This window comes from Dendrobates tinctorius, unplaced genomic scaffold (assembly GCF_039654945.1).
Source record: "Dendrobates tinctorius isolate UK_male_01 unplaced genomic scaffold, ASM3965494v1 ptg000059l, whole genome shotgun sequence".
NCBI lineage: Eukaryota > Metazoa > Chordata > Amphibia > Anura > Dendrobatidae > Dendrobates > Dendrobates tinctorius.
In genome coordinates, this window is record NW_027361727.1 from 11,469,795 (window position 1) to 11,495,040 (window position 25,246).

General features: G+C 44.9%; 1 protein-coding gene across 1 annotated transcript in view; it reads right to left on the bottom strand.

The window, feature by feature from the left end:
• LOC141092340 (F-actin-uncapping protein LRRC16A-like) overlaps positions 1 to 25,246 on the bottom strand; it is a 56,851-nt gene that overhangs the window by 9,670 nt on the left and 21,935 nt on the right. The window contains exons 7-9 of the mRNA XM_073578405.1: positions 15,963 to 16,033; positions 14,548 to 14,621; positions 130 to 205 (exon numbers count right to left, since the gene is read on the bottom strand). Of these exons, the coding sequence (XP_073434506.1) occupies positions 130 to 205; positions 14,548 to 14,621; positions 15,963 to 16,033 (221 nt within the window). The remainder of the gene's footprint in view (positions 1 to 129; positions 206 to 14,547; positions 14,622 to 15,962; positions 16,034 to 25,246) is intronic.

A 25,246-nucleotide genomic window follows, 5' to 3' on the forward strand; every position in this document is an offset into this window, starting at 1 on the left:
TAAAAAAAAAAAAAAAAAAAAAAAAAGAACTCTGCTGGATCCATTTTTTTAAGATTGACATCTATGGAAATTATTTTTTTTACATGCACTTTCAACAAGATAAGAAAATACTCCCTGCGTTACACTTACCACGCGGAAATCTTTGCAGTGGAGCTTTGTGAACCATTGGTTGAATGACAATGAAGCTACTGCCAGAGCGACATCACTAAAAATAAAAATGGAATTTGGAGTTTTGCCAATAGAGCGCCATCAATGTTAGTCTTTTTTCCATAGTGATAACTGACTATTTTGAAGCTCACTATTGTCCTTTGTCAACCTTCGTAACTTAAAAATGATCCTCAATGTTGGCAAAATCTGTAACTTTCACAGCAATAATTACAAGTAGTGATGATGAGCGATCATGCTGGGATAAGGTGTTAGGCTGGTTTCACATTAGCGCTTTTTAAGCGCACGCACGGCCGGGGGTAGCTCCGCCCCCGAGCCGGCTCTCTGCCCGGCGTGCCCGCCCCTTGCTTGTAGCGCCGCCTCCTAGCGCACAGCGGCGCCTGCGATCGGCGCACCCTATCTTTAGCATAGGGTGCGCAGATCGTGCGCAGGCCGTGCGCTAGTTGCGCTTTGACCTGCGCTGCGCACTTTTGACGGTGCGCCGTGCGCGCCAAAATCAAACTTTTCGGATTTCGGCGTGCTCGGCGCACCGTCAAAAGTGCGCAGCGCAGGTCAAAGCGCAACTAGCGCACGGCCTGCGCACGATCTGCGCACCCTATGCTAAAGATAGGGTGCGCCGATCGCAGGCGCCGCTGTGCGCTAGGAGGCGGCGCTACAAGCAAGGGGCGGGCACGCCGGGCAGAGAGCCGGCTCGGGGGCGGAGCTACCCCCGGCCGTGCGTGCGCTTAAAAAGCGCTAATGTGAAACCAGCCTTATCTGAGCATGCTCGGGTGTTAATAGAGTGTCTTCGACGTGCTTGAATATTATGTTCAAGTCCCTGCGGTTGCATGTCTCGCAGCTCTTTGACAGGCACAACACTTGTAGGGATTGCCTAACAAACAGGTAATCCCTGCATGTGTTGTGGGTGTCGAATAGCCGCGAGGACTGGAACATAGTATTCGAGCACGCCGAAGACACTCTATTAACACCCGAGCATGCTCAGATAACACCTTATCCCAGCACGATCGCTCATCACTAATTACAACTCAATAGTCCTGCTCTGTGTATGGCTTTCACCAGAGCGGCCGCTGGTTAGCAGTAATGGTCATTGTTGATGACTGTAAGGATTGTCATTGCGAAAACTATTCTCATGGACAATTTGTTTAAAGAAAATACCCCAAAACTGTTTCAGTAAAAGAAAAACTATAAAAATGCGGTTCACTCAAAAATCTCCATCTGTACATAGCCTTAGGGCAGGTGCAGGCGACCGTGTGCGCTCCATCCGAGAACAATGGTCCGATTTTACCAATCAGGCTGGAGTCACACTGCCATATTTCTTTTTTATTGGATTTTTGTTAAATACAGCATATTGACCAATGTATACAGTGCCATAGGATAAAGGATACTTTACACAATCTAAGCGTATATAAGATTAGGTCAATCAAAAACAATATTGCCCAAACAACAATAACTTAACCCCATATGTCCACAAATCTACTCGCTCAAAGTGGCTATACTCTGACCAGCCAATTTCTGTATCTGTCCTTTCTGATATATTTACTAAATGACACAATTAAGTTTACCCAAATTACCACTTAAATCTTCTAACATGCACCAATCTGAGTTAATAAAAGACACCGTTATCTCCTATATTTCTCCAGTAGTCAGAAACGATTCCATGAACACTCTCCACTTTTTGAAAAACTTTTCCGTCATTTTATCTTTCTGCCTCTTTTTTTTCCAAATACAAGACAGAAAGCGGCCCTGCCCCATCTCCTTCATCCCTGGAAGTGTTTTGGCAAGCCAATTTTGCAAAACTAAGGCTAGTTTCACATTTGCGTTTCAGGGCGCAGCGACGGCCTGCGCACGGCCGCCGCTAAGTCCCCCCCCCTGCCGCGCCCCTCCGATAGCTCCGCCTCCGGGCGTCCCCTATCTTTATCACTGAGGACGCAGGCTGTGCGCAGTATGCATTTTGGCGGCACCTGCGTCCTTTAGACAGTGCGCCGACCAGCGCCAAACGCAACCTGTTGTAATTTGGTTGCGCTCGGCGCACCGTCAAAAGGACGCAGGTGCCGCCAAAACACATACTGCGCACGGCCTGCGTCCTCAGTGATAAAGATAGGGGACGCATGACGCATGCAGCGTCATGCGCCCGGAGGCGGAGCTATCGGAGGGGGCACGGCAGGGAGCGGGGCTTAGCGGCGGCCTGCGCAGGCCGTCGCTGCGCCCTGAAACGCAAATGTGAAACTAGCCTAACCGTGCTGTTACTAGTGTCACGGTGTGAAACAAATCATGTAATTCTCCACCTCTTGTTTTGCCTGTCGTGTAGTGGAACAGCCAGCTCAATGGGTCGATGTCCACCCAAATCCCACACATACATGTCTTGAGTCTTTACCCAGAGTTCTTGTGTTTTAGGGCACGACCATATTCCATGTCCCATGTCTGTTTTAGGTGTGCTACATTTAGGGCAACTCATTTGCCTGTCAGGTTTTTGTGGAGTTGGCTGTATATTGAATCCGCATATTACTTTGTGCATTCTCCTAAGCTGGCTGTCCCTCCACTGCTCATTGATGATATGTTTCCTTACCAGTTCCCAACCTTGCAGTATTTCATGATCAAGATCTCCATCTTGTATGTGTTTTTCCCATTTGTGAAAAACTCTGTTCCTGATGGACGCAGTGTGTCCCTCTGTTCCCCATATATTGAGGAGACTGATACATCCCCGATGTCCCTAGCAACCATATCCCCCCACACCTCGGAGTCGATCCCCCCCCGTCCTGTAGATTAGTGCTTTAATTGACTATAGAGCATCAGATGGAATCGTGGCAATTTATACTTCTCTATCACCTCTGGTCCCGTCAACCAACGACAGTCCTGAACGTGTATTAAGTCATCTAACGTCTGTATGCCTTTTTGTATCCATGCCGTATATAATTTATTTTCGCTAACTAATTTAAAGGCTGGGAACGCCCAGGGATTAAGATGTTTTGATACCCTCCATGACATTTTCAGTTTTTTCCTTACTGCCTTCCATGTGGCAATGGTGTCGTTACAGATTACCGAGTGTTTAGTATCTGGCGGAATATGTGATAATGGTGTGTGAAGCAGTGCCGTCAGGTCCCATGGACTACAAAATTCCGATTCTAGCGCATAGTCGGTATAACGCCCTGTCTTTTTAACCCAATCAATTACATTTCTCATTAAGCATGAGAGATTATAGCCTCTAATGTTTGGAAATCCTACCCCCCCCAAGCAAGTCTCGCCCTTCTCCCTCTCCATATGAACTTAGAAAAGGCCTTATTCAGTCTTAGCACATCCGCGTGTCTGATCAGCATAGTCTGCAATGGGTACAATCAGGGGCGTATCTAGGGGGGCGCAGTCGGGCCGCCTAATGCAGCGGTCCGCAGTGTCCTCCTTGGCGGCTGCGTTCTGTCGCCCCCCGGCCTGAGAGTCGGCGGTTCTCTGTGTCAGCTGTCAAGCTGACAGCCGGCGCAGAGAAGGAGCGCGTGCCGGCTCCCAGGGAACAATTGTACTGGCGTCTATACAGACGCCAGTACAATTGAAGCTCTGACCGCCGGGCCAGAGCAACGTCAGCAGCGTGATCAGGTCATGTGATCACGCTGCTGACGTCACTCCCCGGCGCCCAAAGCAAACGCTGGTGGTAAGTGTGCTCCTCTGTGGAGCTGAAGAACCACCGAAGATGGGAGATGAGGGGGAGTTAATGAGTGGAGATGGGGGGATTTGTAGAGGGGATGGCGGTTAATGTGTGGGGGTATTTAGAGTGGGGATGGGGGTTAATGAGTGGGGATGGGGGTTAATGTGTGTGGGGGTTAATGAGTGGGGATGCCATGGGGTTAATGTGTGGGGGGATTTGGAGTGGAGATAGGGGTTATTTAATGTGATGGGGGTTAATGAGTGGGGATTGGGTTAATGTGTGCGGGGGTTAATGAATGGGGATGGGGGTTAATGTGTGGGGGCGTTAATGAGTGGGGATGGGGGTTAATGTGTGTGGGGGTTAATGAATGGGGATGGGGGCTAATGTGTGGGGGCGTTAATGAGTGGGGTTGGGGTTAATGTGTGGGGGTGTTAATGAGTGGGGTTGGGGTTAATGTGTGGGGGTATTTGGAGTGGGGGTGGGGGGATTTGGAGTGCTGATGGGGGTTAATGAGTGGGGATTTGGTTAATGTGTGGGGGGATTTGGGGTGGGGATGGGGGGTTATTTAATGTGTGGGGGGATTTGGAATGGGGATGGGGGTACTTAATGTGTGTGGGGGATTGGGGATGGGGGGATTTAAAGTGTGGGGAGATTTGAGGACACAAAATAAAGAGTATGTATGAGGAAACAGTACGGGGGATTGGTGCAGACAGTATGGGGAACGAATGGGTTAATGTATGTGGATGGACACAGTATGGGGGGTCAGGGATATGTGTGAGCAGACAGTATAGAGAGTGAGGGGGTAAATATATGAGGGGACAGTATAGTGAACAGGTGGGATGCTAGAGGGGAATAGTGTGAGGAGACAGTATATTGCAGATATTTGTATTTAGAGGCATTATAATGACACTTCTATCTTTAAGGGCGTCGTGTGGAGATTTGCTGCAGAAGACCGGAGAAGATGGACGTCTACAGAGACGAGATGTGGATGAGAAAACTCATCATGGGGTCTAGAAGAAAAGGTGACTGACTGCAGAGACGACATCATCTATAAGGTACCTGGATGTAAATGTTATTTGTGATACTGACTAATTATCATGTTTTTATTTGTTAGGAACATTATAGGGGTTCTCCAGGTTTGTGCTGAGTCTGCAGACATTCTATGTGACTGCAGACTTCTGAATTCTCACAGTGCTCACTGAACGCTGTTAGGATTCTCTTGTGCCGGTAATTTACATACATGCGGTCACATGCTGACTAGACATGTGTGGCCTCACTCAATGAAAGTGAACGGAGCGAGGCCGGGCACGTCTAGTCGGAATGTGGCCAGAAGTATATAAATCACATACTTGTGCTGACATGACTGTACATCGGCAAGGGAGAATCCTAAAAGTGTGCAGTGCATCAGTTGTGAGAATTCAGAAGCTGCAGTGTCAGGATTCAGCTCTGCAGGTTGCCGTAGTCATCACATGGACACTTCACTCATATGCGATTTTCATAGGTATGGTCCTGTGACAACGAGCTTCTCTTCCTGCTTCTCTCAGTTTTTTACTGAACATTGAGAGCATTAGGAGGAGCAGCTCGCAGGTACATGGCTAAGTGTTCAAGTCGCATATGTACTTGGGCGCGGGGGGGGGGGGGGGGGGCGCCGAACCGAATTCTTGCCCCGGGTGCCAGAAAGCCTAGATACGCCTCTGGGTACAATAGTCTTGCAAAACCTGTCATTTTGATTAGGTGGCATCGTCCTAGTAGTGAGAGGGGTAAACTCTTTCTAGTTCTTTCTCTATTTTATCGATAATTGGTTTATAATTTAGATCATATATCTGTTTCGGCGATTTTCCCAAATTTATTCCCAAGTATTTTATAGATGTTGTCGCTTTCGGGATACCCATTATGTTATTTCCCTGGCTACGTTTCTCAGCATTTCTCATAAACAAAATCTCACATTTACTCTTATTTAACCGGAAGCCCGAAAATTCTCCAAATTTTTCAATCTTTGATAGTAATTTAGGGAGATCTTCTTCTGGGTTCCTCATAAATAAAATTATGTCATCTGCAAATAGTGCAGTTTTAACCATCTGTCCCCCCCACCGCAACACCCTTGTAGACATAATGATCATTTAGATACCTTGACAAAGGCTCTATTGCCAGGTTAAACAATAGAGGGGACAGAGGACACCCCTGCCTCGTTCCTTTTTTCAGCTCGAAGGTTTCTGACTGAAATCCCGGCGTATATATCCTTGCTCTTGGGTTATGATATAGAGCCGCCAAAAAGTGCCTAAATGGGCCCACCAGATTTATTCTATCTAATACTTGACCCAGCCATGACCACCTCACGTTATCAAACACTTTTTCTGCGTCTAGTGTGACCATGGCTGGGTCTTCCCCCCCCTTTCCAGGCGTTTATTTCTAGTCGCGTCTAGTAACAACATAGCTTTCCTGATATTGGTAACGGCTGACCTACCCTTTACAAAGCCAGTTTGATGTTTCGAGATTAACCTCGGTAGTATTTTAGTCAGTCTATCGGCCATTATTTTTGATAGAAGTTTGACATCTTGGTTTATTAATGATATTGACCTATACCCCGAGGGGTCTTCTAAGTCTTTCCCTCCCTTTGGGAGAAGTTTTATGCAAGCCGTATTCATAACTTCTGACATGGCTTCCCCTTGCAGGGGTGTGTTTTGTCCCCATTACTGTTTTCTCTCTATACGAATGATTGCATCACTTCAGCAGACTCAGTAAAAATCTTGAAATTTGCCGATGATATGACACTGATTGGTCTCATCAGGGGAAATGCTGAAGACTTGTATCGGAGTGAGGTGGAAAGAATATGTGACTGGTGTAAAGCCAATAATCTTGTACTCAACACTAAAAAAACTGACGAAGTGGTTCTCAGGGTCACAGAGACCAAATTCCTTGGTGTTATCATCTCTCATGATCTTAAATGGGGGAAAAATGTGGATGCTGTTATAAGAAAAGCACAACAGAGGATGTTCTTCCTGCGTCAGCTGAAAAGATATGGTTTGTCTAAGAATCTGCTGATCTTATTCTTTAATGCTGTCATCAGATCTGTGATTTGTTCCTCTCTGATAGTCTGGTATGGGGGAGCCACTGCACATGACAAACTCCGCTTACAAAGGACTTTCAGAACAGCAGAGAGAATTATAGGTTCCCCCCTGCCTAAAATCCAGGATCTTTATGATAAGAGTATTCGATCCCACGCATTGAAAATTTCATCCGATCCCTCTCACCCGGGACACTCCTCATTCCAACTACTCCCTTCAGGACGTCGCTTCAGAGTCCCCAAATGCAGCACCAACCGCCATATGAACAGCTTCTATCCACTCTCTGTTCAACAAATAAATCGTCATGTGTAGACTATATGCTGTATCTGTCTTGTTAGATGTTACTTGTTGTATCTGTTGTTATATATTATGTTGCCTCTTTGCCACAAAGAATTCCTTGTATATATGTAATATGTACTTGGCGATAATAAATTTGATTGATTGATTGAGAATACGGTTAAACAAATCTTTATGTATGGAAGTTATTTATCCATTTAATAGAAGGAACCATTAAACCCATCGGGTCCAGGAGCTTTATTGGACCCCAACCCCTTTATTGCCATACTTATTTCTTCCTCTGTGATGTAACCATTTAAGTCTTGTAATTCCTCGTCCGTAAGTTTCGGGATATTAATTTTGTCAAGCCATGTGTCTCCTGTTTCGTCCTGTCTTTCTTCCTCTCTATACAGGTCAGTATAAAATTTCCCTAGCTCCCGATCTATGTCTTTGGGATCTGTCAGTCATTGTCCTCCCTTATTTCTGATTGCCATTATAGATGTATGTGCATACCTTCCCTTGGCCAAATTGGCCATTATTTTCCCTGCTTTATCGCCATACCTATTTAGTTCTATGTCCAGGTAACTCTTATACAGTTGTTCCCTTTTTTCTGCCCATTCCTCGAAATCTTTTTTAGCTCGCATCCAGTTGTTTTTATCTTCGTCTAATAGGGAGTTTTTATATTTTGTATATGTTGTCCTGACTTCGCCGCTTGCCCTTATAAATTGGTCTTTTATTTGCTTCTTTAATCTCTGCGTGTGTGCTATGATGTTTCCCCTTAATACCGCCTTCGCAGTTTCCCAATATGGTCTAGGGTTGGATTTGTGTTCTTCATTATGGGATTCAAATTCTGTCCACCATTCTCCCATCCGTTTTACAAAATCATAGTCCTTTGTCATAAATCCTGCGAAACGCCATATATAATCTGTCCCTTTCTGGTGTATATCAGCCAAGTCCAGAGTTACAGGACAATGATCCGAGATCACCATGTCTTCAATATTGACGGCTAGCATTCTAAGCAGCAACTTATCTGAAATAATGAAGATGTCTAACCTCGACCATGTCTTATGTGCGTGAGAGTAATGTGTGAATTCCCGGTCCATAGGGTGCGTTGATCTCCACGCATCCTTCAGCTGCCAATTCAGTATCATGTCCTCTAAGTACCCTTTTCTCCCCGTGCGTCTTTTCTCCTCCCCTATGCTCAGTCCCGTTAACCTCCCTTTTCTATCCTCGTCCTCTCTAAGTACCTCGTTATAGTCTCCCCCTATAATTACGTTATCATCCTTATCCGTAAGTAATCTATTCTGTAAAGAATTTCTTTTGGTTTATGTTTGGGGCGTATATGTTATATAAACTAACAATATCGTTATGCATTTGTAATGTCAAATGGATTTCCCTGCCCTCTTGGTCTGTCTACAGATGTCACTCTATATGCCAACGATTTATGTATAAGTATTAACCCCTTACCTACAATTGACATAATATTCCGTCCATGTGACCATGGACCTAATTACCATGGACGGAATAATATGTCATCGCGATCAGCGGCGCCCACATGGTGAGCGCGGCTGATCGCGGCCGAGTGTCAGCTAATTATCATAGCTGACACCCGGCACAATGTGTCAGGAGCGGTCACGGACCGCCCCCGACACGTTAACCCCTTGCACACCGCGATCAAACACGATCGCGGTGTACCGGGGGTTAAAGGGAAGCATCGGCAGGGAGGGGGCTCCCTCCGTGCTTCCCTGAGCCCCCCACGGCAGCGCAATGTGCAGCGCTGCTGCGGGGGGCTCCTTTCCTGCAGGTCCCCGGATCCAATATGGCGACGGGGACCTCCGGGGGCCTGCAGGAAGCTGGCTTCCTCAGTGCCTGCAAAGCGCAGGCACGAGGAAGCCTGCTGAACTGCCTGTGACAGATTGCTGATCTGTCACAGTGATCTGTGATGTGACAGATCAGCGATCTGTCACAGGACAGTGATGTCCCCCCTGGGACATTGTAATAAAGTTAAAAAAATAAATAAAAAGTGTAAAAATAATTTTAAAAAAATCGCTAAATAAATTAAAAAAAAAAAAAATATTCCCCAATAAATTCATTTTTTGGAAATAGAAAAAAAAAACCAATAAAAGTACACATATTTGGTATCGCCGCGTCCGTAACGACCCGCCCTATAAAACTGTCCCAATAGTTAACCCCTTAAGCGAACCCCTTAAAAAATAAAAATAAAAAACGAAGCAAAAAATAATGATTTATTATCATACCACCGAACAAAAAGTGCAATAACGCGCGATCAAAAAGACGCATATAAATATCCATGGTACCGCTGAAAACGTAATCTTGTCCCGCAAAAAACGAGCCGCCATACAGCATCATCAGCGAACAAATAAAAAAGTTATAGCTCGCAGAATAAAGTGATGCAAAAATAATTATTTTTTATATAAAATTGTTTTCATTGCATAAAACCGTCAAAATAATAAAAAAAACGACCTAAATGAGGTATCGCTGTAACCGTACTGACCCGAAGAATAAAACCGCCTTATAAATTTTACCGCACCCGGAACGGCGTAAACGCACCACCCAAAAGAAATTCATGAAACGCTGGTTTTTGTAAATTCTGCGTCCCAAAAAACGAAATAAAAAGCGATCAAAAAATGTCACATGCCCGAACATGATACCAATAAAAGCGTCAACTCGTCCCGCAAAAAATAAGACCTCACATGACTCGGTGAGTCAAAATATGGAAAAATTATAGCACTCAATATGTGGTGATGCAAAAACTATTTTTACAATAAAACGCGTCTTTTAGCGTGCGACAGCTGCCAAACATAAAAACCGACATAAATAGTAAATCAAACCCCCCGTTATCACCCCCTTAGTTAGGGAAAAATAATAAAATTAAAAAAATGTATTTATTTCCATTTTCCCATTAGGGTTAGGGCTAGGGTTAGGGCTAGGGTTAGGGTTAGGGCTAGGGCTAGGGTTAGGGCTAGAATTGGGGGTTTCCACTATTTGCGCACATCAGGTGCTCTCCAAACCCAACATGGCGTCTGATCTCAATTCCAGCCAATTCTGCGTTGAAAAGTCAAATGGTGCTCCTTCCCTTCCAAGCTCTGCCATGCACCCAAACAGTGTTTTACCCCCTCATATGGGGTATCAGCCTACTCAGGACAATTTGCAAAACAACTTTTGGGGTCCTATTTCTCCTGTTGCCCTTAGGAAAATAAAAATTTTTGGGCAAAAATATCATTTTTGTGGAAAAAAATTTTTTTGTTATTTTCACGCCTGGGCGTTATAAACTTCTGTGAAGCACTTGGGGGTTCAAAGTTCTCACCACACATCTAGATAAGTTCCTTGGGGGGTCTAGTTTCCACAAGGGGTCATTTGTGGGGGGTTTCCACTGTTTTGGTACATCAGGGGCTTTCCAAACGCGACATGGTGTCCGATCTCAATTCCAGCCCAAAAAAAGTCAAATGGCACTGCTTGCCTTCCGAGCTCTGCCATGTGCCCAAATAGTCATTTACACCCACATATGGGATATCAGCGTACTCAGGACAAATTGCACAATAACTTTTAGGGTCCTGTTACCCTTGGGAAAATAAAAATTGGGGGTGAAAAGATCATTTTGTGGAAAAAATATGATTTTTTAATTGTACCGCTGTACATTATAAACGTCTGTGAAGCCCTTGTGGGTTCAAAGTTCTCACCACATATCTAGATAAGTTCCTTGGGGGGTCTAGTTTCAAAAATGGGGTCACTTGTGGGGGGTTTCCACTGTTTAGGTACATCAGGGACTCTCCAAACGCGACATGGCGTCCGATCAGAATTCCAGCCAATTTTGCATTGAAAAAGTCAAACGGCGCTCCTTCCCTTCTGAGCTCTGCCATGCGCCGAAACAGTGGTTCCCCCCCACATATCAGGTATCAGCGTGCTCAGGACAAATTGCACAATAACTTTTACAGTCCAATTTCTCCTGTTACCCTTGGTAAAATAAAAAAAATTGAACCTGAAGTAATTTTTTTTGTGAAAAAAAGTTAAATGTTAATTTTTTTAAAATATTCAAAAAATTCCTGTGACGCACCTGAAGGGTTAATAAACTCCTTGAATGTGGTTTTAAGCACCTTAAGGGGTGCAGTTTTTAGAATGGTGTCAATTTTGGGTATTTTCTATCATATAGACCCCTCAAAGTGGCTTCAAATGTGATGTGGTCCGTAAAAATAAAATGGTGTTGCAAAAATGAGAGATCGCTGGTCAACTTTTAACCCTTATAACTTCCTAACAAATAAAAATTTTGGTTCCAAAATTGTGCTGATGTAAAGTAAACATGTGGGAAATGTTACTTATTAACTTTTTTGTGTGCCATATCTCTGTGATTTAAGGGCATAAAAATTCAAAGTTGGAAAATTGCGGAATTTTCAAAATTTTCGCCAAATTTCCGTTTTTCTCACAAATAAACGCAAGTTATATGAATGAAATTTTACCACTAACATGAAGTACAATATGTCACGAGAAAATGTCAGAATCACCGGGATCCATGGAAGCGTTTCAGAGCTATTACCTCATAAAGGGACAGTGGTCAGAATTGTAAAAATTGGCCCGGTAGTTAACGTGCAAACCACCCTTGGTAGTGAAGGGGTTAAGACCCCTGCTTTCCTATCTAGCATGCTGGAGCCATAAACTTCTCCAACCCATAGTTTCTTCATCCTAAAAAAATCTCCCTTGGCTAGATGCGTCTACTGAAGCATGGCTATATCTACCTTCAGTCGTTTTAAATGACGGAGTATCATCAGCCTTTTGTTTGGTGAGCGTAATCCCTTTACACTCCAAGTTATTAACCTAACCATTTTTTAGTATAAGATATTTCCTTCTGCGGGTATAAGTGAGATATAACTTTATCTTATTCGTGTGCAGTATGTCATTAAGTATCTTCTTAGCAATTAGTAAATTCATTAGCATATAACAAGTAGAATCATGGACAATCTTTTCCCTCCCTCCCCCTCGTTTTCCCCATCCATCGGCCCTCCCACCCCATGTAGAAACCACATCTTTGACTTCTCTTTTTTCCACCACTATCCAGACTGAATTATCTCCCGTCCGCCTTATTTCTCACATCTAACCTTACCCGTCGATGTTATATATAATTTGGCCATGAGCCCTGAACATCTTGTGATCCAACTTCAAGTCTTTAGAACTTAAAAGTCCCCCATCCTTCTATATAGCTACAACAGTTCTTATTTCCTAAATTATTCCAACAGTACAAAAACCCCTTTCATCACCTCATCCATGATGTCAGAGGGGCATAAAGTTTGTCCCCCCCCCACCCCCCAAGAGAACCCCCACAATATAATTTCAACAGCTGCGGTGCAATTTTACCCTGAAAAAGTTCCCAACTCAGAACAAAACAATGGAATTAGTGTTGTCCTTGTCCATCATCCCAATATACTGATCATCCCCAGCTGTCATTGTTAGGAGTTGGCATAAAGGTCTCCTCTGTGAAGACATCTCAGTACCTTAGTACCCTTAGAGCAAGAGGACACAAAACCCGCCAGCCAAGGAAGAAGAAGAAAAAAAAAAAAAAAAAAAACAAGAAAAAGGGATTCCATGGGGTGTGGTGGTTTATGAAATCTGTAGGGGAAAGAGAGCGACTCCCCACGAACATCCGAGAGTCCCTCCTCCTAGGTCCCAGACGAGTGAACATATAAGTAGATAATGTATCTTTGTACATCTTTCAGATGTTGCTGATGTGCAGCTACTTTTTCTCAGAGAGTTGGTGATAGTAAACAGTCCTTTCTAAGCTTATATTTATCTCGCTTAGTCTTCATCACCACCTCTCAAGTGACTCTTGTGTGGCTTTAGCCTTAACTGGACGCCCTTACCAATCACGAGGTGTATTTTATGTCAGATTCTCCATCCTTGATTCATTTTGCATCTTGTCTTATTTGGCTTTTTTTGGTCGACCTTGTCACTGGGGGTCTCTGTTCTTTTGCTATTGAGACTCCCTCATTGCCCCCCTCTGTATGCGCCTCTGATCTTAGTCTATAAGTATGGGATTGAGTCGCCCCTCTCTCCTCCTCTATGTTCCTTTCCGCCTCCTCTCTTGATGGGCTGGTATTTGCTGGTGTTTGATGGCCGGATGAGGGCATCTGCTGTTTTAAACATTCCATGGCTTTTTTAGGATCCACGAACGACCTCATCGTACCTTCTCTTGTTCTGAATCGCAAAGTTGCTGGATAATTCAGTTGGAATCTTACATTGCGTTTGAACAGTAGAGTACATATTTCGCTGAATGCCCTCCTTCTTCGTGTCACTTCAGCAGAAAAATCTTCCCCTTCTCTTGCCCCGTTTCTCTCATCCCCTGGTCTATCTGGCCCAACTGTCCCGCTTGTAACTCCGGTGCCATTACTGTGCCTCCACCTTGTAGGCCGCTCCACTCTCCTCCTCCCATTCTCTCCCTGCGCCTCTGGTAACATACCGATCCATGCCGAGGCCGCTCTCAGATGGCACCGCTGCGCTCCCGGTGTCAGTTTTAGCTCGGGCGCTGTGTATTGGCAGGCTTTTTGCGGCTCCTTCACTCACGTCCGCACATGGTGGCACCGGAACCAGAAGTACTGCCATATTTCTCGTGCGGTAATCGCATTGCACTGCACGGACTGGTCCGGCACCTCTCCTGACCTGAGCATGACAGCATAATGGATTACTATGCAGCTATCAAGCTCAGGTCAGGAGAGGTGCCGGCCAGTATGAGTTTTATGATGCAATACTCGCAAGAGAATTATGGCAGTGTGACTCCAGCCTTACACTCTGATCAGCGTGTGATCCAATTTTCTCAGGTGTGAAGAAATAAGAAGAAATAAAAAAAAAAAAGTTTCTCCATCTTCTCCATTCAGTCTGTCCGTGAAAATCAGTCCACACTCGCATGTCTTTTCTGGACCTCTAGAGACGAATGGTTGATCGCCATCCGATTGGAGGCAAATCGTGAGCGCTGCAATCATTCCAAAGGACAAAAATCGGACATGTGCTCGGCCTCATTGAATAACATTGGTCCGAGCGTGATTCCGTGTTTTGACGGATCACATTCGGACCGAAACCACGGTCGTCTGCGCGAGACGTTAATATGTCGTTTACACGGCAGAGTGATCCCGATACAAAAATGTAAAAGAAAAATGTCAGAATTGCTCATCTCACAAAAAATGGAATAAAAGCGCACTCAATATGGGCCCCAAATGATGACATTCTAAAAAGGTCATTTCACAAAAAAAAATCTTGTATGGCTATATTGATGGAAACAAGAAAAAGGCTCTTTAAAGGTGGAGATGAAATTAAAAAAAAACTGCATCATAAAAGAGGTAAATGGTCAGAAATAAAAAAATCAGCATTGCAGATTATAAACATTATTACATTTCTTATTCTTACCTGGCATCCAAGTGCATGAAATCTGATATTCTGAACTCTCGAGACTCCTGATTGTGATATATGTTATCAATGTCCTGTAAAATGGTTATCAACATACACACAATTGTCAACAAGAAAAGCAGAATATTGCACTCATTCAGATCATCTTTCATTTTATGGAAAAAACTCTGTAAACATGTTTTTTCAAGGAGTTTTTTGGAGCAGAAACTCTCCAAATCCTCCTTCAAAACTTCCCAACAACTTGGAGTTTCTACTCAGTTTCTGCTAAAATAAAAAACAAACAAACTCACCAAATAGACTCACATACCTTAACTGGGTGTAAGCTGCAGGATAGTACAATATTTTCTACAAGGGTGTTTTGTGAAATTCAGGGAGAAGCCTTTATACTATACAAATCCATGCCTTTATGGTGGACGCACTCTTTACATACAGGAATAAGCCTCGAAACTCAACTCAGTAGCAGCAACCTCTTCCTATATTAGGCCAGGGGTCACACTTGTGAGAAACTCCCAACAAGTCTCGCATCTCAATACCCGGCACTGCCCCCGGCACACGGGACCGGAGTGTGCGGTTGCATGTATTTCTATGCAGCTGAGGGCTCCAGTCTGAGTGCCGACGGCAGTGCCGGGTATTGAGACTCGAGACTTGTGTGAGTTTCTTGCAAGTGTGACCCCGGCCATAGTAGAGGCAAAACTCATGCAGTTGGGCTGGTCTCATCCAGCAGCGACCAACTGGTTGCTTAGGTTGGAGCTACTCTCCCCCACTTGCTTGCTAGCCAAGGCGCAGTTCTTTCTGCAGGACTCCACATTTCTTCTTTTTAGCTTTGTCTGCATGTGCTTGACCTCTAAAATTTTCTACAATAACATATTGCTGGTGGTACGCAACAGGTATAATACATTTCATATATTGTGGCATGTATTATAACACCTATTCTTACCTTGAGGTCCAATACCTAACCTGTCCCCACCAATCAGCTGTTTTCATCTACAGCGGTGGCCGGATGTACTGAAGGAACAACAGAGCTCGGCACACTATGTAGCGGTAGCTACTATTTAAATCACTAGGAGCAGAGCTGAAATTTTTGGCAACAACTAAACTACATTGGTGTAGATCAGACCCACGTTGATCGGAGACTGATGACCTATCACCTATCGTAAGGGCATAGTAAGATGGTCATATAAATTGGACTGGGATTGGAAAGCAGAACACAGACTGGCTGGTGGCTCTCCTGACCCAAACATGACAGCTTCATGAATTTCTATGCCGGGAGAGCTGCCAGCCGATCTGTGCACTGTGTTCCGACCTCAGTCCAATTTATGCGAACGTTTGACTGCACCCAAAGAATCATCAATGTTATAAGCATGAAAAACACCTTTAATCACAAAAAATTATATTATGACAAAACTAAAACATACCCACTGGATTTCTTCTCGAATAAGAAATCCATTGTAATCACATAGTGCAGCATATGTTTCAGAAAATCCTCCTATAAAGAAAAAATGTAACACATATCATACTGTATATATCCAAAATATCAAGCCTACCAATAATGGCACTTCAGAAAAATAAATATCCAAAACGACAGAAAAGCATTGCTATTAAAAATAATTTTTATTAAAGCATGATAGCCAAACCATAAAAACACATAAAAGGAGATTCCGGTCCAGAGAACCAAACATAGGTTAGAGTACACGTGTGAGAACAGATGTACCCGTGGAAGATACAAAATAAGAATCTATTATAAGCTTGTCATAATGACTGTGGAAAGGCCTTCCACCACGGTTCACACTCTCCTCTCTGCACAGACCAGCATAAATTGTAAAAGATGCTACATATACATGTATGCTGCTATAACTGCACCTATTCAGTATATACAAAGTGTCCTACCTCCTGTACAGTAACCGCAGCCCCTATATTTATACCAAAAGGTTTTACTGAGTAGTCAGTGTGTAGAGGCATGCAAAAAAACAGCACATATAGGCGGTGTGTACTGAGTCACCTTATAAAGGTACAATAAACATAGGTATACATGTGGCAGGGTATAGAGTATGAGCCCATAGTGCTCTAAAATCTAAATGATGTCAACAACTAAAAAAAAGCTGCACAAAAGTATAAATATCTATGCATATAGTACAATCAACCAAAGTGCATATGTAGCATCTTTTACAATTTAGGCGTGGCGTCCATATTCATGGACCTTAATGAGCGGTAGCACGTGACCGCTCCGCACAGGAAGAAGCTGAAGCGCCGCGAGATGCAGGGAGGGAAGTTCAGCGACGGGAAGGAAGTTCAGTGATGTGAGGGTAAGCATGATGGGGGAGGATGGGGGAGCCCTGCCATACATACACGGTTGGGAGAGGAGTCATATATACAAGGGAGGGGAGAGGGAGCTGAGCCATATATACAGGGGAGGGAGAGTGGGAACAGAGCCATATATATAAGGGAGAGAGAGTGGGAGCGGAGCCATATATACAAGGGAGAGAGAGGGAGCAGAGCCATATATACAAGGGAGGGAGAGGGAGCAGAGCCATATATATAAGGGAGAGAGAGTGGGAGCGGAGCCATATATACAGGGGAGGGAGAGTGGGAGCGGAGCCATATATACATGGGAGGGAGGGTGGGAGCGGAGCCATATATACAGGGGAGGGAGAGTGGGAGCGGAGCCATATATACAGGGGAGGGAGAGTGGGAGCGGAGCCATATATACAGGGGAGGGAGAGTGGGAGCGGAGCCATATATACAGGGGAGGGAGAGTGGGAGCGGAGCCATATATACAGGGGAGGGAGAGTGGGAGCGGAGCCATATATACAAAGGAGGGAGAGTGGGAGCGGAGCCATATATATAAGGGAGAGAGAGTGGAAGCGAGAAAGACCTAATGATGAGACAGATGAAGACTCCATGACTGCTAAAAAAAAAGAAAGCTGCATTTAAAAGAAAATACAATGAGTCCTACTTAAATTATGGGTTCACCTCTCTGTGTGATATGTGGCGACCGGCTATCCAATGAGGCCATGAAGCCTTCAAAACTGGCTCGCCACTTACAGACCAAGCACCCTGCATCAAAAGACAAGCTTTTGGAGTTTTTTGAAAGAAAAAAGCATGAACATGAAGGACAGAAGAAATTATTGAAGGCCACCACATCAACAAATGTGTCTGCACTGAGAGCATAATTTTTGGTGGCTAACCGCATTGCTAAGGCTGGTTTCACATTTGCGTTTTTTTTCGCGGTAATTTAGCGCTAAATAGCGCATGCGTTTTTTTCCTATACTTTGCATGGGATGCGCTTATGTGCGCATACACATGCGTTTGTACGCGTTTTACCGCGCATGCGTTTTTTTGCGGTATGCGCTCGGGCGCACAAAATGCAACCTGTTACATTTTTTGTGCGTCCGATTTGCCTCAAAAAAACACATGCGCGCGCAATGCGTTTTTTTACAGCAAGACACCCAATATAAGTCTATGGGTGCGCATATGTGCGCATTGGCATGCTTATGTATGCGTTTTTTTGCACATGCGTTTTTTTTTGTTAACCATGGAATTTAAGGGTTTGGGTTAGAGTTAGGGTTAGTTAAGGGGGTTTAGGGTTAGGGTTGGGGTTAGGGTCAGGGTCAGGGTTAGTTAGGGTTTAGGGTTTGGGTTAGGGTTAAGTATGGTTTGGTTAAGGGTTAGGGTCAGGGTTAGGGTTAGTTAGGGTTTAGGGTTTGGGTTAGGGTTAAGTATGGTTTGGTTAAGGGTTAGGGTCAGGGTTAGGGTTAGGGTTAGTAAAGTCATGGTTTGGGTTAGTGTGAGGGGCCACCTAATGTTGGAAAAAACCGCAAACGCGGTAAAAACGCACTAAAAACGCATACAAACGCATAAAAACGCTGCGTTTTTTTCATGCATGCTCATAAAAATGCTTGAAAAAAACGCAGCAGTTGTATGCTTTTGTATGCGTTTTTTCAATGCTTTTTTTGCGGGAAAAACGCGCTGCAAAAAAAAGCAAGTGTGAAACTAGCCTAAGGCTAAGGCTGGTTTCACATTTGCGTTTTTTTGCGCTTGAAAAAAACGCATACGTGCGCATGCGCTTTTTTCCCCTATATTTAACATGGGCGCGCACATGTGCGCATTGTCATGCGCACGTATGCGTTTTTATTCAACTTAAATTTGATTATTCTAATGAATGTGTTTTGTCTAGGTTCCACAACGGGATGAAGACGTCTACCTGGATAATGAGCAGCTCATCAGCCAGGTCCAGGAGCGTGCTCCATTGTGGGACAGCCGTGACCGGCTGTACAAGGACAATGTGGTGACACGGCGGCTATGGAATGAGGTGGCCGCAGCGTTGATGGATGGCTGGGACAGCGCCACAGCATCCTCCAAAAAGGCGTTTAGTAAGTATTTCCCTGCTCTGTATTGTGCCGCAGTGACTGTTGTCCTTGATGGCACTGTTGGGTTTCCTGCTAGATATATTCTAGCAGGAAACCCAACAGTGTCATCGGGCTCTACAGTGACTGCTTTGAGTATTGTATTGCTGTATTGTGCCGCATTGACTGTTGTCCTTGATGGCACTGTTGGGTTTCGTGCTAGATATATTCTAGCAGGAAACCCAACAGTGTCATCGGGCTCTACAGTGACTGCTTTGTGTATTGTATTGCTGTATTGTGCCGCATTGACTGTTGTCCTTGATGGCACTGTTGGGTTTCGTGCTAGATATATTCTAGCAGGAAACCCAACAGTGTCATCGGGCTCTACAGTGACTGCTTTGAGTATTGTATTGCTGTATTGTGCCGCAGTGACTGTTGTCCTTGATGGCACTGTTGGGTTTCCTGCTAGATATATTCTAGCAGGAAACCCAACAGTGTCATCGGGCTCTACAGTGACTGCTTTGTGTATTGTATTGCTGTATTGTGCCGCATTGACTGTTGTCCTTGATGGCACTGTTGGGTTTCGTGCTAGATATATTCTAGCAGGAAACCCAACAGTGTCATCGGGCTCTACAGTGACTGCTTTGAGTATTGTATTGCTGTATTGTGCCGCAGTGACTGTTGTCCTTGATGGCACTGTTGGGTTTCCTGCTAGATATATTCTAGCAGGAAACCCAACAGTGTCATCGGGCTCTACAGTGACTGCTTTGAGTATTGTATTGCTGTATTGTGCCGCAGTGACTGTTGTCCTTGATGGCACTGTTTATTTTTTTCCAACAGTGGACAAAGTCCGAACACGTTGGCGTTCGATCAAGGACCGCTTCAACAGTGATGTTCGTGCTGAGGGCCATGTTCGCAGTGGATCTGCGTCAAGGACCAGAACTAGATACCGTCACTATCACGCGTTGCAGTTCCTAAGACCGGTCCTTGCCACGAGATCGTAAGTATTCAAAATTTTGGGTTTTTATTTTTATTAATCTGTGTTTTTCTAATCCACAGCTGATGCTTCTTGTAAAGGCTTGGTAGTAATGATTTTCCTTTCTTCCACAGCACCTGGAGCAGCACCCTGCAACCTGGCCCTGGAGCGGTCCTTCCTCGGACGTCCTCTGACCCATCGCAGCCATCCGACAGCCAGGAAGCACCTTGCAGGTCAGCCACACACACAGCTGGTGACCAGGAAGCTGGGCCATCAGGTGTTCCCCTGTCCCAGGTCTCTGCCACTGGTTATGCGGGCACTACCCGCCAGCGGCAGAGGGCCTTGGACAGGAATGTCTTGCCCGAGTTTATGCACTTGAGCGAGGCCTTTAATGCCAGCCTCAAGTCGCTGTCCGACAGAGTTGAAAGCGGTTTTGCACTAATGGAACGTGGTTTTAACCACTTTGAACACCGCTTCAATTCTGTCGAACAGCACCTTGACCGTCAGGAGTCCGACCTCAACAGACCAGCGCACCATTTTTTTAGTAAGATTGAAAAGGGCATGGCGGAACACCTTAGTCCTGAGCAACAGCTGAATGTGCTGCAGGCCTGCAACAATGCTTTCTTGCAGGCTATGCAGCATAATCGGTACGGGCAGCAGTCAGTGGTGTCATTTCCACCTGTGCCACCATTGACTCGCTTCACCTCACTATCGACTTGTGCTGCATACCACTGCATGGACACATCAATTCAAAGCCAGGACACCCACCGTTACACCACCACAAGTCTCAGTGCAGCTGGTCACTTCACCAACACCACCATGGCAAGCGCTGCTCCTGTCTGGAGCACCACCGCCACCACCATGCATGCGTGGAGCTCAGACACCACTAGGCAAACATGGAACAGCCCTGCCGCTACAACAACATGTAGTAGCCCTGCCACCACCACTCCGCAAACCTGGACCATCACTGCCGCCACCAGCCCTGCAAGGACGAGCACTGCCAACCAAGAGCATCAGGAGCATCAGCAGCAGCCACAGCAGCAACAGCCACCGCAGCAGCAGCCACAGCAGCAGCAGCAGCCACAGCAGCAACAGCAGCAGCCACCTCAGCAGCAGCCACAGCAGCATCAGCCACAGCAGCAGACAGGGGACCTCCATTCCATATTTGCCCCAAGTTCTAGGCAAAATCTATCAAGGCGGGCATTGGGGCAAAGTAGGTCCAGGCAGACAAGCCTACGGCGACATGCACTTCGAAGAAATGTTCCTGAACCCATTTCCTCTCCTCCAAGTGTTCCTAGTTTAATTCCCTTAACTGGACTACCTTCCCCCACAAGTTTTGTTGCCCCTTCCCCTCAAACACCGTCTTCAACTGCAAGTGTTGCATCTTCCCTGCACACCCCCAAATTGCAACCATCTGCCCCCAAACGCCGAAAAAAATAAAGTTTATATTTTTGTGGTTAAAAATAAATTTACATTTGTGGTTCACCATTACAAAGTTTGATTAATGGTTTTGGCGCCGCTCACACACACTGATGGGTAAATACACGTATATGTTAAAAACCAAGGCATAGTCATATGACTGGACTAGGCCTTTGTATTTAGCATATGTTCAATACAAAGGTCTAGTATAGTCATATGACTAGACTACGCCTTTGTATTGAACATATGTAAAGTTTTTTATTTAATTGGAGTGTAAAAAATATAGTGCACTCAGTAATGGTATCAAATAAGGTTTTTTATTACCATAAACAAAACGAAAACATTACATTTCATCTTGCCAGTGCACCCGTCCTACATCAGAAATGAAGTAGGCCGCAAATTGGTCCCTCATTTGGCCAACTTCAACGGATGACCTGAGAGGGTGCTGAGTGAATTCAGGAAATGGGTTAGGAGCATCATCGTCCAGCTCAAAGGTTGGGTGCTCTTTAGCCATCACAAAATTATGTAGAACCACACAGGCCTTCACCACCTCATCGACTGTTTCAAGTTTAAGATTAATGGCCGTGCCGAGAATTCGCCATCTTGAGACAAGAATCCCAAAAGCACACTCGACAGTTCTTCTGGCCCTGGTCAGCCTGTAATTAAATATTTTTTTGGTGTGGTCCAAGTCACGGCTGGAGTAGGGTTTCAGTAGGTTTGAGCACATTTGAAAAGCCTCATCCCCAACCATTACAAAGGGCAGTGGCGGAGCTTCGGTGTGGGGAAGAGGCCGTGGCATAGGGAAATTAAATTGGTTGCCATACAACCTCCGGCCCATGTCTGAGTTTTTAAAAGCCTGTGAGTCATTACCACGGCCAAATGCTCCAATGTCCACTGCTACAAACATACATCCGGCATCCGCAATGGCCATGAGTACTATTGAAAAGTACTTTTTGTAATTATAGTACTCAGATCCTGTTCTTTTGGGTTTGATGATCCGTATGTGTTTACCATCAACAGCTCCCAAACAGTTGGGGAAATTGCAGACTGTCCAGAATGTGTCAGCAATTTCCATCCACTTTTCAGCGGTGGGCAGGGGCATAAATTCTGGACAAAGAACATTCCAGAGAGCCCGGCAGGTGTCAGCAACAATTCCAGACAAGGTAGAGATTCCAATACGGTACTGGAAGTGTAGTGAAGATAGGGTTTCTCCAGTCGCCAGGAATCTGTGAACAAAATATAATAAAAATATAATAAAATATTAGTACATTCACGAAAACTAATTACCCAAGGTTTTGAATACTAAAGTTTAAAAAAAACCATCAGACCGCACCCCTTGGTTTTTAAATATTACGTACCGTAATGTCACCAGTAGCCGTTCCTCAGGAGGAATCGCACGACGGAGATGTGTGTCCTGTCTCCGGATGGATTGTTGGACACGAGCAAGCAAATCCCTGAAGCTTTCTCGGGACATCCGGATATAATCTGTAAATTTCTCCGGGTTTGCCTGTAGCTCACTGTAGAGGGTGTGGTATGCCCCACGGCTCTCCCGGAGTTCAACAATCGGATGTATCCACATACGCCGCCGCGCCGTCTTTGCTGCCTCTCGCTCTTCCTTTGTTCATGGCAAGCAACTGCATACGCCTGAGCCATCGCGATGTCCAAATCCAAGTTGAAGTGGAAACTCTTCCAGCGCAGATCCATGTTGACACGAGAAGAATCAAGCAAATCTGAAGAATACTGTAGACAGGGTCTATATATTAACATACCACACCGACATTGACGTCCCATTGGTCTTGTGTGTTGTTGAATGGGTTTTTTTTTTCTTTTTTGGGGGTTGCCCAAAAATCTGTAAAAAAACGCAAACGCACTAAAAACGCTGCGTTTTTTTCCTGCATGCGCATAAAAATGCTTGAAAAAAACGCAGCGTTTGTATGCGTTTTTTTCTATGCGTTTTTTTGCGCTAAAAACGTGCTGCAAAAAAAAGCAAGTGTGAAATTAGCCTTAGAAGCCCTTCACTATTGGTGAAGAGTTGATCCTGCCTGCTGCTAAGGACATTTGCCACAAACTTTTTGGAGAGGCTGCAGTTAAAAATGTGGCACAGGTTCCTCTTTCAGCGACCACTGTTACTAGACGAATTAATGAAATAGCAGAAGACGTCGAGGGACAATTGTTAGAGAGGATTAATACGTCACCATGGTATGCAATCCAGGTTGATGAGTCTGCTGATGTTGACAACAAAGCAATGATGCTTGTTTATGTGCGATATATTTTCCAGGAGGATGTGCATGAGGATATGTTATGTGCATTATTGTTGGCAGCCAACACCACAGGTGCAGAACTATTCAAGTCTTTGGATGATTACATATCAGGAAAATTAAACTGGTCATTTTGTGTAGGTATATGCACGGACGGAGCAGCTGCCATGACTGGACGGTTTTCTGGTTTAACTACTCGGGTCAATCAGGTTGCATCTGAATGCGAGTCTACGCACTGTGTCATCCATAGAGAAATGCTGGCTAGCCGAAAAATGTCACCTGAACTTAACACCGTTTTGCAAGACGTGATTAAAGTTATTAATCACATCAAAGCATGCGCTGTTATGATTGAGTCACCGTAGGAGGCAAAAACAGAAATGCTAGCTAAGTCCAGAAAACCAGAGAAGTTGGCAGCTATTGGATTGCAGACCCCTGAACCTATCAACACAACTAGCAGTAGCCGTGGGGGGTTCCTACGATGCCCTAGACCCCTCGATCACAGCCGGAGAATTAAATAGGCCTAAAGAAAGAAAGGGGAAATCTAAACTGCCCCAGAGCAGACCCCAAAGCAATAGGCAGCCCCCAACATATAATGACGGTGAAGCAAGATGAAAATACTAACACAGACAGAAAGATAGACTGAGCAAAGACGGGGCCCAAGCTAACTAGATAGAAAAGGACAGGAAGGCTGCTGTCTGCAATCCGTGAAAAACCCTATGAAAATTAGAGCCAACAGACTGACAGTGAAAAAGGCCCTGAAGACGCTAGGCTTCAAAAAAGCTATGTCAGTACTCAGGAATATTCTGAAGACAGAGCTACAGGCAAAAGGAGATTCAGCTCACCCCAGCAGGGAATGGCAGAATACAGAAAAGCGAGGAAAACAAAAAAACAAAACAAAAATGCTAACAGGCAAAACAGAAAACTTAGCTTTAGAGGAGCAGGAATCAGACTGGTGTCCTAGAAGTCCACAGAGAAATCACCCACAGGGCAGAAGGGCGTCGGCAGCCTTATATCCAGTCTGTGACTCCACTCAGCCAGTCATCCTCATTAGGCTCAGGTGCCTGATAATCAGGCTCATTACCTTCCTTTACCAGAATAGGGAGTTCACCAGACCTCAGTGACGAAGGGGAAAATGAACTCACAACAATGCGCCCTTAACTCACGTCTGTTTGAGTAGCTCTGTGAGGAGATGGATGCGGAGCACAAGCGTCTCTTACACACTGAAGTCAGATGGCTTTCTAAAGGTAGAGCACTGGCCAGAGTTTTTGAATTACGAGAACCGCTTACCGCTTCATACATTTCTTTTAGAAAAAGAATCACCACTTGCAGCACATTTCAGTAGTAAGGAATGGGTCACAAAACTTGCTTACTTATGTGACATATTCAACTTGTTGAACAAACTTAATCTGTCACTTCAGGGGAGAATGACAACTGCCTTCAAGTTGGCAGATAAAGTTGCTGCATTTAAAGCCAAACTAGAAGTGTGGGGATGGCGAGTGAGAACAGGAATATTTGATATGTTTCAAATATCAGCAGGGATTTTGGAAGAGAGCGAGCCTGAACCTTCATTCTCCCAGCTGGTGCATGATCATCTATCTCAGCTTTCAGTACAGTTTGAGCATTACTTTCCAACCACAAAAGACCCACGAACTAGGAAGGAATGGATTCGCAACCCATTTGTGAACAAGCCAGGTGAATCAACC